General features: G+C 39.1%; 1 protein-coding gene across 5 annotated transcripts in view; it reads right to left on the bottom strand.

Moving 5' to 3' along the window:
• Positions 1 to 14,996: 14,996 nt before the first annotated feature.
• The window catches only part of sh3tc2.L (SH3 domain and tetratricopeptide repeats 2 L homeolog), a 79,780-nt gene continuing 77,554 nt past the window's right edge, over positions 14,997 to 17,222 (bottom strand). For all 5 annotated transcript variants that reach the window (XM_041586202.1, XM_041586204.1, XM_018252157.2 and 2 more), the window contains one exon: positions 14,997 to 15,975. In XM_041586202.1, coding sequence (XP_041442136.1) covers positions 15,790 to 15,975 — 186 coding nt within the window. In that variant the 3' untranslated portion in view covers positions 14,997 to 15,789. The remainder of the gene's footprint in view (positions 15,976 to 17,222) is intronic.

The following is a 17,222-nucleotide window of genomic DNA, read 5'->3' as shown; positions in this document are numbered from 1 at the left end:
AAATAGTAGAACATGGATAAGTGACATCTAAAGCAAAGGAAGGAAATGAAGAAGAAATGTAACTGGAGGGACAAATCAAGTGAAAATACAAGGTAAAAGACATATTAGAACCTTAAACTGGACAGGAAAGTATAGAAGCCTCGGATGAAGTCGTTAAGCGACGAAACGCGTAAGGCATAGACGGCTGACGTCACATCCAAGCGTCCAGGAAGCAACAAGCGGCAAGCGGATTGTGGAGGAAACGCTGGTCGGAACCCCAACAGCAACCGCTAGTAAAGACTTGCAGCAGTACGGACTTGCACGGATAAGTGACTATATGCCTGTTTTAACTACTAAAATGTGAGTGCAACCAATTGTTTTTTTAGGATATTTAATAAAAAGGGTTTTACACTATATTTGCGCATTTTTAACCTCTTCCAGCTCAGAAGGATTACCCTACAATTTTATTTCTACCAATCGTGATGTGCATATGCTAAATCTAAACGTTTGTAAGTACCCATTCAATAGCCACCTGTGGTGAATCGTAAAGGGTAACTGCACCAAATAGTTTTTTTGGTTGTGGAACTACAACTCTCAGTAAATACTGCAGTATAAAAAATTCATTTTTTTTCTCTTTTTCATCATATTTTTTCCCTTGAGCTTTAAATTAGCGCTGACCTTTTAAAGAAAATTTTGGACTGTTGTTTTGTACTCGAGTAGAAACGAGGATCGTTGGGTCAGACAACCAAGGGGAAGACTCAGAGACTTTGGTCACCTAACTTTTTATAAGTTTATATTTTCATTAGGAAAGTATAGAAGCCTAGAAAACCCTTCCAATGAACAGGTCACTTTTATTAGTAAAAGATACAACTGGGGCACTGTAGTGTTCTAATACATGCATGTTAGCTCAACAGATTTACAAAGAGTACCCATCAAATAATATTTTTGGTCAACCTTCTCTATCAATGACCAGTTTAATACTAAACTAATAAAGCATTATAAACACAAAACTAATGCGGGAATGGGATCCTTTCTCCAGAAACCCATTATCCAGAAAGCTCTGAATCAGGGGAAGTCAGACTCCCATTGACTCCATTTTAATCAAATATTTCAAATTTTTAAAATTGATTTTCTTTTTCTGTATAATAGTAATACAGTAGCTTGTACTTGATCCCAAGTAATTTATAATGAATCCTTATTCGAGGCAAAACCAGCCTATTGGGTTTATGTAATGTTTAAAAATAATTTATAATAGACATGGGGAGTATTTACTAAAACGTTATTTAATTAATTTATTTCATTTATAAGTCAACCTAACTCCCATCCACAAATTTAACTAATATCAAAAAAATCAGCTCGAAAAAGTCTTAACAAAATTGTGAGACAATTTGAATCATACAATTTTTCCATTTTGTCATCTGAATTGCTCGATTTTTTTTAGTTGTTGTTGCCCAAAAACAATAACTTTTACAGATCATCGTATGAAACCCAGAGCAGATCACACTGTCAAGAAACAACTTCAGAGACATCTGCCATTGACTTATATGTGACCTTGATAGGTTTGAGCTGGAGTATTTTTGGATTCTAATTTTTACCAGCTTTGGGGTATAATAAACCTCTAAAAACTCAACCAGAAAAAAATCAAGGTTTAATAAATAGGCCCCTTAATATATTGTGATTCAAATTATGGAAAGATCCCTTAATCCAGAAAACCCAAGGTCCCAAGCATTCTGGATAATAGGTCCCATACCTGTATTTGTTGCACAGAAGTGATGATTGCCACACATTAAGCATATCAATTGAAAAATCTTAAGATATTAAAAAACAGAATGTTAGTTAGTAAAATACTGGTAATGGATGTACAGCAGAGGACAAGGGTCAAGATAAAGTATTTTTTGCCTGAAATGTTATTGTTTTCAATATCTCAGAGGCTGACAAAATAGCACAAAGAAAAGAAAAAGCAACCGATAGGATTCAGGGCACATAGGGTTCTGTTTAGGTCACACTCTGCCCTAAGGAAGCACTCTAGCCAGCCCAGAATCACAGGCACTCCCTATCACAATGTTTTCACCAGAAAGGAGCAAGTCAGGGCAAACTGCAATTACAAAAATAACACTCATGAGAAGAAAACTGAAAAAAGAAAACTATTTTCAGAATTATAAAAATATCAATCATTTAGATATACAGAACAATAAAAACTGACTTTTAAAAAATCAATAAAGTAACAACATTTATAATGTTGCACTCATGTGTGCAAAAAAAGCGCAAAAACAGCCCACAATTAGCCCTTTTTTTTTAACTTTACCTATAGTTTTTTTTAGTATTTTAACTGTTTTTCTCTTTAATTGTATTCTCATATATTTGCTTAATTATTACCTTAGCAAACTCATGTTTCCTTTATTCATTTGTATTCTAATATGTGCTTCGTATGTTGGCACTGCTATCATTTTCCTTTTCTTTCTTTTTGCCAACAAGAATGAAATCTTTATAATGCCGGAGCGGTGTCTGTGGCCCATAAATAAAGATGAGCAAAAAAAAGATGCGTGAAACCAATATTCTGAAACTGAAGGACTTATCATTTGTTTTTGCTTTAAACTCATGTACTCATGCACCCAATTACTTTCACAGGGTCTATCAATTAATGTAGCCTCGACAATATCAGTGATCTCAAGCTCTGAAGTTTGGGGACGGAAGACTCCAGCAGTGGGTGAGAGGCATTTAAGGGACTAGGTATTGTGCCAATAAAACACATGGAGATAGTGTGGACATGCTATTCACTCATGTAAAATTTTGTTTTAATGAACTTTAGTAATTCAAGTGCTGCTTTTAATGCTTGTGCCTTTAATCTTGCCTTGCAGAGTGTTGCCTGCCATAGATGAAAGAAAATCTGAGGCAGTGAGATACATGACAGCTGCCATCATAGACTTTAATATATATTAGGTTGTGGGTAAAGCAGTTGCAGGTCAGCTATTGGTAGTGGATCATACTAATTATTATTTGAATTTATTTTACAAAAAAGATTTAAAACATCAAGAATAACAATACAAAGAATTCATAATAGGAAGGCTAATAATTTGAAAGCCTAGTATGGCACTTGAAGACCAACTGAAACATTGCTCGAAAGTAGGTACACACAGGCCCGGATTTGTGGCAAGGCAGAATTTGAGGGGCGGCATGCCGCTCAGACACATTAAAGTTAGATATTAGCACTGGAGACTCATGTTAGTCTCCAGTGCTGTTCCCAACTAAAAAGACTTGTACGTTCATGCCTGAGAGCCAACACAGAGGAAGAGGACGGTGCCTGGCAGGGAGAAGGGGAGGGCGGGATGGCACCTGGCAGGGGGGAAGGGGAGGAGAGAGGACAGCACCTGGCAGTGGGAAGGGGAGGGGACGGCGCCTGGAAGGGTTGAGGACAGCAGAGGGGGGGGGACAAAACTGGAAGGGGAGGGAACATCTGAGGGGGAACAAAACTGGGAGGTGCCAAGAGCAGAGCTGGCCTAGGGGCAGCAGGTTTATAAATCCAGGCCTGGGTAGACATAAATATAATAAATATTTATTTGATGGAGAACTTACCCTATAAATGCATCTGATTTTGCTGTGTTTGAGCTTTATGCTTATGTGTGTGCTGTTGTAACTAGACCCTTTTGTATAATCTTTTTTAAAAATGTTGTTTTATGCACGTCTATAGCGTCAGTATAATATGTATGCTTTATTTATACAGCCATGCACAGCATATGAAGCAATTTATAGAGGAAAGCAAGAAAGCAAAAATATTACCATCATTTACTCTGTCTTTTAATCTACTGTATCTTAGCACTAGGAGTCTCATTTATCAAGTTGCTATGTCGTGCAAATCACAAAAATAGCTGCAACTTTGCATCCATGAAACACAGTACAGAAACTGTACAGAGTCCTGACTTTTGGTAAAGTTGGCCAATTGGGCAAATAATTCCACTTAGCACTGTATTGAATAGATATATCAAAGGTTAGTGAATTCAAATCAGATTTCTTTAATAGCCAAGATTTAGAGAGAATTAGCCAAATATATCCTCACGGACAATCAAAGGAAAGTTTTTTTTTTTTTTTTAAATACAGACAATTGGCATTAACTGAAGGAAAAAATAAAGACATTTTTGAATATTGCAGATGTCATGTAATGAGCCCCCCACCCAAAATATCCTCATGTAGCAAAGCCCTATTGCTCACGTTTTGTGAAATTGGACGTAGAACACAGGGCATTTTGTAGGATCTTTAAACATCAAAGGATCTGAAAGAAATGTAAAGGTGGCCATACACGGAGAGATCCGCTCGTTTGGCGATGTCGCCAAATCAGCGGATCTCCTAGGGCCCAACGATCGGATCCTAACGGTGGCTTTACGGGCGGTCGGATCGTGGGACCGCATCAACCGTCGGGGGGCCCCATACACGGGCCAATAAGCTTTTATCGGCCCGTGTATGACCACCTTTAGTCTGGTTGGAGGTACAGAGGTTTTGTAACACACATATACTGTATTTATGTACTTTATTCACATTTGTAAGATAAGTTATATCTGTAGTGATGTCTGACTCAGCTCCTAAACCAATGTTGAGCTATAAGCCTGTAATACAATGATTGTTAAAATGAAATATAGGTATGGGACCTGTTATCCAGAATGCTTGGGACCTGGGTTATTCCGGCAAACAAATATTTCATACTAGAAAATCATGTAAACATTAAATAAACCCAATAGGCTGTTTTTCTTCCAATAAGCATTTATGATATCTTAGTTTGGATCAAGTACAAGGTACCTTTTAATTATTACTGAGTAAAAAATATTTGTATTATTTGGATAAAATGGAGTCTACGGGAGACAGCCTTTCTGTAATTCAGAGTTTTTTGGATAATGGGTTTCCAGATAAAGTTTCTCATAGGCACATTCTTCTGCAATCACATAATATCTGTTAAACATGTGCTTATAATTGGTTCATAGTGACGTCATCAGTTCTTGTGTTTCACAGTAGGGTTCCTGTTACATTAATAATCATATTGAAGACTGAAGACTGTACCAGGCAAACAGGACTTATATAATAGATGTAAGTGCAACACAAGTATGGCATCCCTTATGCAGGAACCTAATATCCAGAAAGCTCTGAATTACGGGAATCTTCCATTAAGTTAGTTTTAAACAAATAAAACACATTTTTGGAGTTATTTTCTCTGTAATAACAAAACAGTACTTTGTACGTTATGGTAACTAAGTTGCATGAATCCATACTGGTGGCAAAACAATCTTTAGTTACATTGTTACTGTATCATGCTGACATACGTATATAGGATCACCAGCTTGGAATACACTCTTGAATATTAATTGAACTATTAAATGAATAGTGACCTAGTATTTTCTAAAATATAAAAAAATGAAGTCTCAGCTGGTGGGCAGAGTTGGCTGTATTTCAGTATCCAGTTAAAAAAAACAACATTTCGTAGCAACACGCCAGAAAGGTCTCAGGCAGACGTGTTTAATTTACGATTGTTTCTATTTTTTGCTCTTTTCATTTTCATTACAAAGAAGTTCCAATGACAGATGAATAGAAACATTTGTGTGAGAACATGACCTGTACACGGCCGCCCTAGTGAAGGTTCTACTCAATGTAGGGCTTTCTCACATTTGCCTAGTAATTGGGCCTAAGCAAGAGCTAGCGGGTTTCTGGCAAGGGTTTGCTGCTAAGAAATGTCTTCTAATATTTTATTTTCTAATCTGCTGACAACGAAGTAAAGTTTGTCCCTGGCTATCAATTCCTGGGCACTGTTGGAGTTGCTGACAGTGCAATTAACTGCAAAGCCAGATCATTCCCAAAAGATGCATTGACAGCGGCCTTTGAAGACCGGGTTTGTGGCGTTGGGGCAGGCTGTGGCAGTTTTATTCTCGTATTTTCATTATGTTCAGGGCCACCCAGTATATCTGCAGCAGCTTTGCAGAAGGACAACAAGCAAAACAACAACACAAGTGATTGTCCCATTTATTCCTGTCATGGTTTCTTTTCCTTAAGGTAATAAAAGAAATCAAGCTTTTGGGAAAACTCAGCAGATAAATATGTAGGCCGGCGAATAAATGCTGCAGTAAACACTTTCTGTAATTGCAATCTACTGTACTGAAAAGTTCTGTACTAAGGGGCATTGCTGTCAAGGCCTCCTGCTTTAACACTGCAATGTCAATTTTCTGTTGAGTATTTTGGAGCAAAAAGGTGTTTCCTATTCAACTGAATGGGAGGTGGCCCATGCGGATTACGGTGCTTCTGTACCATCTCAAAAAAGCACCTCATTTGCCATTAAGGTTAAGGAACCAGCATCTTCTTTTGTTTCATTATCTCTTCCCCTACCACGAATATTTCTTCTAAATATGGCTTCCACCATGGGCTACAGGAGCTGCAGTACAGCAACAACCTTTGATTGGTCAACACTGATCTCAACTGAACCTGAAGAATGTGTATTCTTAAAGTGTGGATCACTTTTAAGTTAACTTTTTTTAGGTTATAGAATGGCCAATTCTAAGCAACTTTTGAATTGGTCTCATTATTTTTTTTTTTATAGTTTTTTAATTATTTGACTTTTTCTTCTGACTCTTTTCAGCTTTCGAATATGGGCCACTGCCCCCAACTAAAAAAACAAATGCTCTGTAAGGCGACAAATGTCTTGTTACTAGGGTAAATTGGACCATAAACTAGCATGGTAGCTAGGGTAAATTGGACCACAGCAACCAGAAATTACAAACTGTAGTGCTACTGAATAAAGTAAGTAATAAACCACAAATAAAAAATGAAAAGCAATTGCAAATTGTCATAGAATATCACTCACTAGATCATACTAAAATTTAACTCAAAGGTGAAAAACTCCTTTAAGTAGTGATGGGCGAATTTGGGGCGTTTCACTTCGCCAACAAAAATCGCCTGCAAAATTCACAAAAAGGCGAAAAATTTGAGAAACAGCGCCGGCGTCTCGTTTTTGACATCCAAAAAAATGGATGTGAGTCTCCCTGAGCCTAAAATGCCACATTACTAGGGATGGGTGAATAAATTTGGCAGTCGCAAATTTGCTGTGAATTTCACAAAAATTTTCACAAAAATTTGCTGCAGCTAAAAAAAATCGGAAACGTCGCAGGCGTCAAAACTGAAGCGCGTCAACATTATTCAGACACTCATTGACTTTAACCTGAGCATCAAAACTGGCGCAGGCGTCAAAACTGACGTGGTCGTCAAAAATTGCAAATTTCGCAGGACATTCGCAAGTTTTTTGGCGAACTGAAACAGGACAAATTTGCCCAACACTACACATAACAGAGGGCTGTAGCTTTATGAGTAATAGATCACAGGTTCTCAATCAAGTCGTCAGTCCTAACCAGCAGGAGGGGGTCAGACAGTCAATGGAAATTGTGATTGTGCTGCTAGGGTGATGTGAGTATCATTGATTGTGGGGCAAGAGGAAAGGTTACAATGCTGTATATTCTCTATACATGTGCATTTAACTTGCATTTTAAGCTTAATGCTCCTTTGGGAACATAATTCAGGATCCAATTTCTACTTATGTTTCTTCTCTGATATCAGTCAGCCATGCTAATGCTGCTTTGAGGTGATATAAACATTATTTTACTTGATGATGGAAAAATGATACCGTTTAACTTTGTGTTAAAAGCTTCCATCGAGCATCCTGAAATCAGCCAGCCTGTCACATTTCTTATATTTCTATTGACTGATGCTGTGGTAATTATCTGTATAGTAATAATAATTTAGGTTTTTATAATGTTTATGGACCCTATTAATATTATATAGCAAATACATTAATATTACAGCAGTAAACGGCAGGGTTGTGGTGGTGGGAGCTGTAGAACCCGTTGTGATGGTAGATTCTGTTACGGTAACTCCTTTAAGAGTGGCTTGGATGACTAAGAACAGAATAATATTCAAGGGTGGTGTAACTAGATGTTACTGGGCCCCACAGCAATTCAAATTCAATTCGGGCCCCAAAATATTGGTGAGTTGACTTTTTCTACTATGATATGTTGAAATAAGTCCTCACTGGGCCCTCTACACTCCTGGCCCCCCTGCAACCGAAGGGTCTGCTTCCTCTGTAGTTACACCCCTGCAGGTATTGCTATATATGTGAGTGTATAGATAGGTCTGCATAATTATAGTACTTGATATTTACACTATCCAACAGATGCTGTCTCTTGTAAAAGAAAATACAATATAATTGGCCTTCAAAAAAGTGTTTGTATGCCACTCTGTGAAATTCTAGGCACCATAGTCCAGAACGCTGTATACATTAGACAGGGTCGGACTGGGCTTACAGGACACTGGTTAAAACTCGGTGGGCCAGGCCCTTGTAGGCCCTGCCTACCCATGCCATCTACTGCCCACATGGGCCCATGCTTCCCCCTGATCTCTTCCCCCTGCCCTGATTACAAAGGCAACTAATGGACAGGTACGTGCAGGAGGCCCAAAGGGGGGTTGTGGCTGGGGCAGGGGGGCTGGAGGAAGATTGTTGCAGGGGCAGGGGGCCCGGAGGGGTGTGGGGCCCCTGTGGTAGAAGCCCCAATGGGCCTTGAACCCTCAGCCAATGTTGACATTAGATCAGATACAAATACTGATCCATACAAGAGCTAAAATGGGCCCTAATGCTAAGAGCTTACAATCTAAAAGGAGCAGGAGGAGGCCAAGATCAGCAAAATAAATGATGCAACACTGAGCACTGCACATAACAGGGGTCAGTGGCTAAGACCGTATACTGAAGGAAATCAAGGCTAGATGAGGGTAGACTTCTCTAGAGAACTGTGTACGTGATTATCTAAAAGCTAAAAGATAGAAGAACATCTGGTAGAACATAGAATAGAATCCAAAGAAGTGGTGTAGTTCTAGGTAATGAGTGAGGAGCTGAGGAGTAAATTGTTAGAAGAGTATAATGAGTGGTTTGGTGAGTACATCAATAATTTATATTTTGGCCTGAATGTCAGCATGGCAGGATAACAAAGTGCATGTAAAGGAGTTGGCTAAGTACAGAGTCAATAATTTAAAAAAAAAGAAAGAATGCATTTAAATGTTGTTGGCATCTAGTGTGATGAAGGGTTTTATTGTAAAAAGCGTCCCGATGTAGATATAGATTAGATATCACAAGTGAAAGAGAGAGCACTGGACCTTAGGAGAAGGGTTTATAGTGGGTGCCCTATCCCCTGAGTACTTTAGCTATTTATATTCATTTTCTGTTTTTAGAGGTTTCTGATATATTTGCTGCTTTACCAGGGTTTTGACTCAACGCCACTTAAGGAAGTCAGAAAGTCGGTAACCCAAGTGTTAGCTGGAAGTGCATAGGATGGTGAGGATTGCTGACACTATGGGGCAAATTCACTAAAGCGTGAAGCGGCTAACGCTAGTGCAAATTCGCCAGTAATTTCGTTACTTTGCCGATTTACTAACGGGTGCTGGCGTAAATTCGCTAGCGAAGTGGACCTACTCTAGCACTACTTCGCACCCTTACGCCAGGCGAAGTTGCGCAATGGCGAAGGGATGTAACTGCACTAATTCACTAACTTGCGCATTTTACTGAACGTTACCTCTTGCGCCAGACTTGCCTTCACCACCTCAGACCAGGCGAAGTGCAATAGAGTAGATAGGGCTTGCTTCAAAAAAAGTTTAAATTTTTTCTAAGTCCCAAAAAACGCTGGCGTCTTTTACTTTTTTAAGGGTGATAGGCTGAAAAGGATCGTAAATTTTTTTGGGGTACCCTCCTTCCCCCCTACATTTACTAACATATGGCACCTAAACTATACAGTGGGCTCATGTATAGGGCAAAATAACAACTCTATTTTATTTTATAAAGCTTTCCCAGGCTTGTGTAGTGTAATGTATTTGCTGCTACATATCCGTCCATTGTACTTTAACTTGGCGCTGTATGCAAATTAGACATCGCTAGCGTAACTTCACTTTGCTTGACGAATTAATACTAGAGCAACTTCGCTACCATTCACCTCCCTGAGCGCAACTTCGGATTTTACTGAATTAGCGGCGCCCTGACGAAACTTTGCCTGGCGCAGGCGTTGCTAGCGCATTTTCGCCGCTTAGTGAATTTTCAACTATGACCTTCCAAGGTTGCAGTCAAACTAAAAGCCTGGTGTTAGTCTAAAACTGTCTGAAACTTCTAATATCTCAGAAACCACTAAATAAAGAAAAATATGTAAACTGCTCAGATGACTATGCTTAGTAAGTTTACACCAGTGCTGTCCAACTTCTGTGGTACCGAGGGCTAAAATTTTACTGGCCTGTGTTGTGGAGAGCCAATAATAGAAGTCAGTGTTGGCCACTCCCCATTTTAAACCACACCCACTGTAAACCACAACCATTTTACCATAAGAACTTTTAAGATCATATCCACATTAACGGTGGTAGCACACCAAAAAACAAAATGGTTGGTGCTCACTGCAGGGAAATGCCTCATCACTCATATGTGAAAAATTGAAGTCATGTTAAAATATACCCTTAAATCCATATGCCTCATCCTCCCCTGTGGATAATACAACAACCCCCCAACACATGATTAAACACCTTAGGGGCCCTTAACAACAATTTCCAAATGCTAATAACCCCAAGAACAAACCCCTAAAAGGCTTACATTCCACAGGTAGCATAGGGCAAGCAGAGAATGGCACAAACAAGCAGCACTGAGTAAGCAGAGAATGGCACAAACAAGCAGCACTGAGTAAGCAGAGAATGGCACAAACAAGCAGCACTGAGTAAGCAGAGAATGGCACAAACAAGCAGCACTGAGTAAGCAGAGAATGGCACAAACAAGCAGCACTGGGCAAGCAGAAAATGGCACACAAAAGCAGTACTGAGTAAGCAGAGAATGGCACACACAGGGAGGGAAGGCAGAACAGAGCAGGAGACAGGGAAAGCTATCACTCTAATATGTACTACATACAGTGACACTGTGCTGGTGCTCCATTAGCATTTTGTATAAAGTGTGAACAATGTGGGTAGTTTCAGTCAGGGTCTAAGGTGTGAACAGTACAGGCCTTTAGGATATAAACAATAGAGGTGTCAAAAGTGTGAACAATACAGGGGATTAGTCTGAATTTGAGGTTTAAACAATGCAGGGGCCTGTTAATGTTTCTAGTGCTACCTTTTAAAATTTACATATGGTTAACAAACACAGCGGGTAGGTGGGGGGCCACAGAAGGAGCGGCCGCACGCCAGTTGGACAGCCCTGGTCTACACCAATTATTTTTTTGGGATTAGCACCCACTTATGTTCACTGGGGTATCCAATTATAAATGGCTGACAAACAAGAAGAGATGCGGGTTGAGATAAGTAGAGAGCCGATAACTTGTAAATGTGGTACTGGAATCCATATGCAACTGCTGTTTTCTTTTATTAATGATATTAGAAGTATTTACATTGTGCCTTGACTGCAAGATAGAAACACTGTCTCTAGATTATATGTCAGTAGTCGTAGTGAAATGTTTGGAGCGGATACACTTATTGTGTGGCGGGTGAGGGATTCAGGATATATGCAGGGATAGCTCATTGTGCTGAGTGCTACAAATGAGACTATTTTGTTAAAGAATGTGCCATAATGATCTCTGTGCAGAAGTGCTGCGCTTACAGCAGGAAAAGGGAGGGAGCTGAATAGACATAACATTTAAGCAATCAAGTGCACATTGTTTGTAATAAGATGGAGTGATATTTCACATGGGTGCCATCCTTGGAGATGGGACACACAGGAGTAACTGCTTTACAAAGAGAACAGTGAAAGTCAACATTCCAGCAGAGGTAGTAGTGTAGAATTTTAAATGGATGAATCAAATGGACTCTCTTCCATAGACCACTTAGAACAATCAATCTTTGTTTTCAGATGCCCTTATCATTTCTATTTCTCTTTATTTTAGCCCTAGGAAATGCCACAGCACTACGTCCTAAGCTGCTACTAGAAATATTCAGATACAGCCAGGTATGGGACACCGAGTACATTGGCACAATAGCACAGTGTTCTGATCATTTCCTTAGAGATTTCATTGGAAATTGCCATTCAAGTCTCACTTTCTGGCTTTACACGCATCATTGTTTTGCCATGCGTTCTTGGAATTAAGACAATAGAGCAGAAACGTCTAGCAAATAAACAATGTTGGTATTTTCTACAGTACTGTGCTGATACACAGAGGGATATATTTATTAAACGGCAGTACTCTTTGGAACCTGATTCCTTGTAAATTATATTATAAAAGGAGAAGTAAACCCTAACAACAACGACTAGAAGTGCTGTATTATGTAATGAGCTTAGTCCAGATATCCCATTTCTCCAGTACAAACTATATTTCAGCTTTAAGAAATCCTGTGGAAATGTATTTTTAGATGGGATATATTTAGATTGAAATCTTGCAACAGACATTATACAGCTTGTTCCTGATTACTGAAGTCTTTCCATTCAATCAAAGAGCGATCTGGATTTTTTTTCACATCAGTCTCTCCTACCAGAAATACAATGGCTGGAATGAGTGAAGTAGCTCAGGGAATGGGTTTCTTCTCATTCAAATCACCTGCGACAACTCGCTGATAGTTCATGTCAACCACCAGGCAAGTTCTGGTTTGAGTTAATACAATGTTTATTGCAGGATACTCTGTGAGATGTCATGCTGGTTAGACCTTGCCTTGTATAATTCAAATATTTAACATTGGATTTAAAGACATTTTCTCAGCAATTTCCTCCAGTAAATTCCATAGTAAACATCCTTTAGTGAATGTACATATTGATTTTCGTTCTCTAAGTATAGTAAACTTGCAAGGCATGTCGGTGATAATGGAGGATGTGTTTTAACCCGCAATTCTGTACAAAGAGTGATGACGTTGGGCAGATTTACTAACAGGCAAAGTGGCAAATGCAGGCGCCAGTCCGCTAGCGAAAGAGATAGGCGCTAGAGCTCATTCGCACTCTAGGCAAATGGACGTTTCTCGGCAAATTCACTAAAATGTGTATTTTACTGAACATATAACATAAAGACGTCGATTCAACTTTAAATTTCCTGCCGTATGCAAATTAATCTGAGCGCAAGACCTCTAGCGACTTTGGGGAGAAATGAATGCTGGCACATCTTCGCATTGTATTGCTCGCAATGCCGAAGTAACGCTAACGAAAAGTCGCCAGCGTTTGGCGGCCCATGACGAAACTCCACATTTTAGTGAATTAGCGTTGTCTGAGCAAATTTTCGGCTGAAGAAGTGTAGCAATGGGTGCAAAGTGGTCAATGGGGACTTTTCGCCGGTTATTGAATCTGCCCCCAAATGTTTTTGCCAGCCTTGAGTTCGAATTCTGCACTTCACCATCGGCAATTTTTTTTCGGGAAACTACAGCAAAAATTTGCCACATAAAAATTTGCCGCAAAAAAAAATTTCACAAGGAAAAATGCCTGATGAATTTAATGCATTTGGAGCAAGAAAATTTGTTGCACGCTACAAAAATTGCCATGCAGAAAAACATTTTGACTGTTATTGACTTCAATGCATTTCACCAATGTTTTGCCATTTTGCTAATTTTTCAAAATGTTTTGGCCAAAGCGAAACGTCACAGATTCGCTCATCACTATTGGGGATCTATTATCCAGAAAGCTATTAGGGAAAGGCCATTTCCCTTAGACTCCATTTTTTCCAAAAAATCTAATTTTTAAAAAAATAATACATTTTTCTCTGTAATAATAAAACAGTAGCTTGTACTTGATCCAAACTAAAATATAATTAATCCTGATTGGAAGCAAAACCAGCCTATTGGGTTTATATGGTGTTTAATCATGTGCTGGGGGTGCTGTTTTATCCACAGGGGAGGAGGAGGCATATAGATTTAAGGGTATGTCTTAATATGACTTCAGTTTTTCACATGAGTGATATCCCTGCATCAACCATTTGGTTTTTTAGGGTGCTACCACCATTAATGTGGACATGGTCTTAAAGGACAAGGAAAGTCTAAAATAGGATAAGGCTAGAAATGCTGTATTTTGTATACTAAATATAAGCATGAACTTACTGCACCACAAAGCCTAATCAAACAAATGATTTATGCTTTCAAAGTTGGCCACAGGGGGCTGTCATCTTGTAACTTTGTTAAACATCTTTGCCTGACTCTGCACATGCTCAGTGTGGTCTGTGCTGCTTAGGGATCATAAACAAAGCTGCTTGAATTCTGCAGGGCTGGTAAGTAAGGTGGGGCTCCCCCTGCTGTTCATAAGTATGATTGTTTCCCTGCTCAGCAGTTAGGCACCATCTGACAACTCCTATCCACAGCAGTAAATGAAGGGAGAATTTCACTGCATACAGTCAGGTTTCTTATAAAAACGGTTAACATTTTTTAATTAAAGTATATTGGAGATAGGTTTCTTTTTCATTAAAGAAAGTAAAAATGGGATTTTATTTTTTTGCCTTTCCTTGTCCTTTAAATGTTCCTGCCCTCTGTAACACAGAAGTTGGACATCACTGAGGTAGCTCAGTCCTGACTCAGGTAAACTATTCCCAAACACAGTCCCACCGCAGCTACCAAAAAGAGTAGGGAAAACTTTAAACCAAATCTGCCTTTATTCGGAGTAAAGAATAAAACAGGAGTACATGTTTTTCTTTTATAACATTCAAATTATTAAAATATATAAATTATAATACAGCATCTCATTTATTTGTATATGTATGTACATTTCAACAGGGATATGCAGCTGAAATCGTTTATTCAAGCTACGTCTCTGTTTTAAGGTCGGTTTTCAGAAAATAGGCACCGAATTGGCATCCGAACCAGTGCATGAATATTTACAAACTGCAAACTCTGTGATAGCATTCGCTTCCGTTTCCTTTTCCAGTACGTAATAAGTCTGAGTTAACCCCTAACGTGCTAGCTGCCCATTGAGGGTTTATATTTGGTTGAGGGGATTGGCTAAGCTTTAAACCCCTTACACAGCTAGTTACATGGCGATGTATCTCGAGGATACAGACAATGATTTGTGCTTCTTTTATTAGGTCTATTTCACTTGTGACTGCAGATCTAATGCCACTTTGGAGAAAGGGCGTTTTTTCCAGGCTGCAGATTTAGTTATATGACTGCTACATGTTTCAGTTATTTGTAGGACAAAAAAAAGGAGACATTTTTGTACTCAAAGAGACAACAAACGCAATGCAGCAATAATCTAGCCCCTTCCGCACTAGCTCCTGCAGTAGGTCATTTGCACCAGTGCAGTAACCCATAGCAACCAAGCCGTTAGTGTAGGTCAGTCTACTGCCGAAGAATAATGACAACAGCATCCTAGTTGGCTGCTATGTGTTACTGCACATCTGAAAATGTGCCCAATTCTAGCATATAAACCTTGATAATTCCAGTGTGGCTATCTACCCAATGTCTTTATTTTAATAGGACTCCTGAACTGCAAATACAAATATAGGCCTGATGATGCTAAGGGGTTATTTGAGGCCTGTCTTAATCGGTTCCCATTTTTATAAACGGGCGACTGATTCTTCTCTGCTGTCAAAGTCTATATGTTTCTGAATAAAAAATAGGAAGCCGTGGTGTAGAACATTTCCCTTCAGTTTACGGGAAATACAAATGGTGATGCTACATTCAGTGCAAAGTTCTGTACAGGCCACTTTACACCATTGCAATGGCTCCCTTATTCACTGGCTCATATTGAAAGGTCTGAAATCATATTATTTGCTGTGGTTGGTTATAATATTTGTGTCACAGAAACAAACTTTGGCCTTCGGTTTAACACAGTGGGAAGTCTATAATGCACCACAAATGTGATGACTGGTCTGTGCACGTTCAGGTGGACTTCATGCTAAGCTGAACTAGGAGCTTCCTGAAGTTGTCCGCCTGCTCCTCATTCAGCAGGAATTTTCCATATATGTCCATAAGTTTGTTACTTAGCACCAGTTGAAACTCTTCATTCTCAATGCCAATGGCAGCTGCCAGGGCCAGCAGGAAGTATGTAGCAGCATCTTCTGCATCCTATCAACACATCGAAATACATTAGCACAAAAATCTATTACATATATTTAGGAGAGACATAGTTACATAGTTAAATTGGGTTGAAAGAAGACAAAGTCCATCAAGTTCAACCCCTCCAAATGAAAACCCAGCATCCATACACACACCCCTCCCTACTTTTAATTAAATTCTATATACCCATACCTATACTAACTATAGAGCTTTGTATCACAATAGCCTTTGATATTATGTCTGTCCAAGAAATCATCCAAGCCATTCTTAAAGGCATTAACTGAATCAGCCATCACAACATCACCCGGCAGTGCATTCCACAACCTCACTGACCTGACTGTGAAGAACCCCCTACGTTGCTTCAAATGAAAGTTCTTTTCTTCTAGTCTAAAGGGGTGGCCTCTGGTACGGTGATCTTCTTTATGTGTAAAAAGGTCAGACAGACACCTAAAGCTCAACAAACCATTCTCAGGTCAGTTCTGTTAACTGGAGGGATGAACCCCAGATCCCTGTCTAAAGCTTTATTTATTCTGTACTGAGCTGGCACTTTGTAAGGATAAACCAAGAATACTGATAATGCAGAAATAACAATAAACAAAATGCTTGCGAGCATTTCAGAGCTCTTAATGCTATCTGGTCAGGCAACATACAAGGACCTCCTGCTGAATGTGGGCCTCAGTGGAACATGGAGTAACCTCGTGCATCTCTAGGTCAAATCTTGTGCATCACCATAACAATGAGGTCATGTGCTTTGAAAATTTGAATATGTGTGTTGTTTTCATTTGCCTTTGCTAATTTAGACTTAAAGGGGTGGTTCACCTTTATAATAGCTTTTAGTATGATGTTGAGAGGGATATTCTGAGACGATTTGCAGTTGGTTTTCATTGTGGCTTTTGAGTTATTTGGCTTTTTATTCCGCAGCTCTCCAGTTTGAAATTTCAGCTATTTGGTTGCTAGGATCCAAATAATCCTGGCAACCGTGCATTGATTTAAATGAAAGATTGGTATGTGAATAGGAGAGGGCCTGAATAGAAAGATGAATAATAAAAGGTAGCAATAACAATACTGTATATTTGTAGCCTTACAGAGCATTTGTTACTATTTAAAATAAATAATGAAGACCAATTGAAAAGTTGCTTAAATTTGGCCTTTCTATAACATGCTAAAAGTTAACTTGAAGGTGAACCACTTCTTTAAGGTTGCTGAACAAACAGGCAAAAGGATAGCATAGATCCATAAAGCCCCCACTGCAGCCA

This window comes from Xenopus laevis, chromosome 3L (assembly GCF_017654675.1).
Source record: "Xenopus laevis strain J_2021 chromosome 3L, Xenopus_laevis_v10.1, whole genome shotgun sequence".
Classification (NCBI taxonomy): Eukaryota; Metazoa; Chordata; class Amphibia; order Anura; family Pipidae; genus Xenopus; species Xenopus laevis.
Note: the sequence above shows the minus strand (reverse complement) of the source record. Positions and strands in the feature narration are given on the sequence as shown.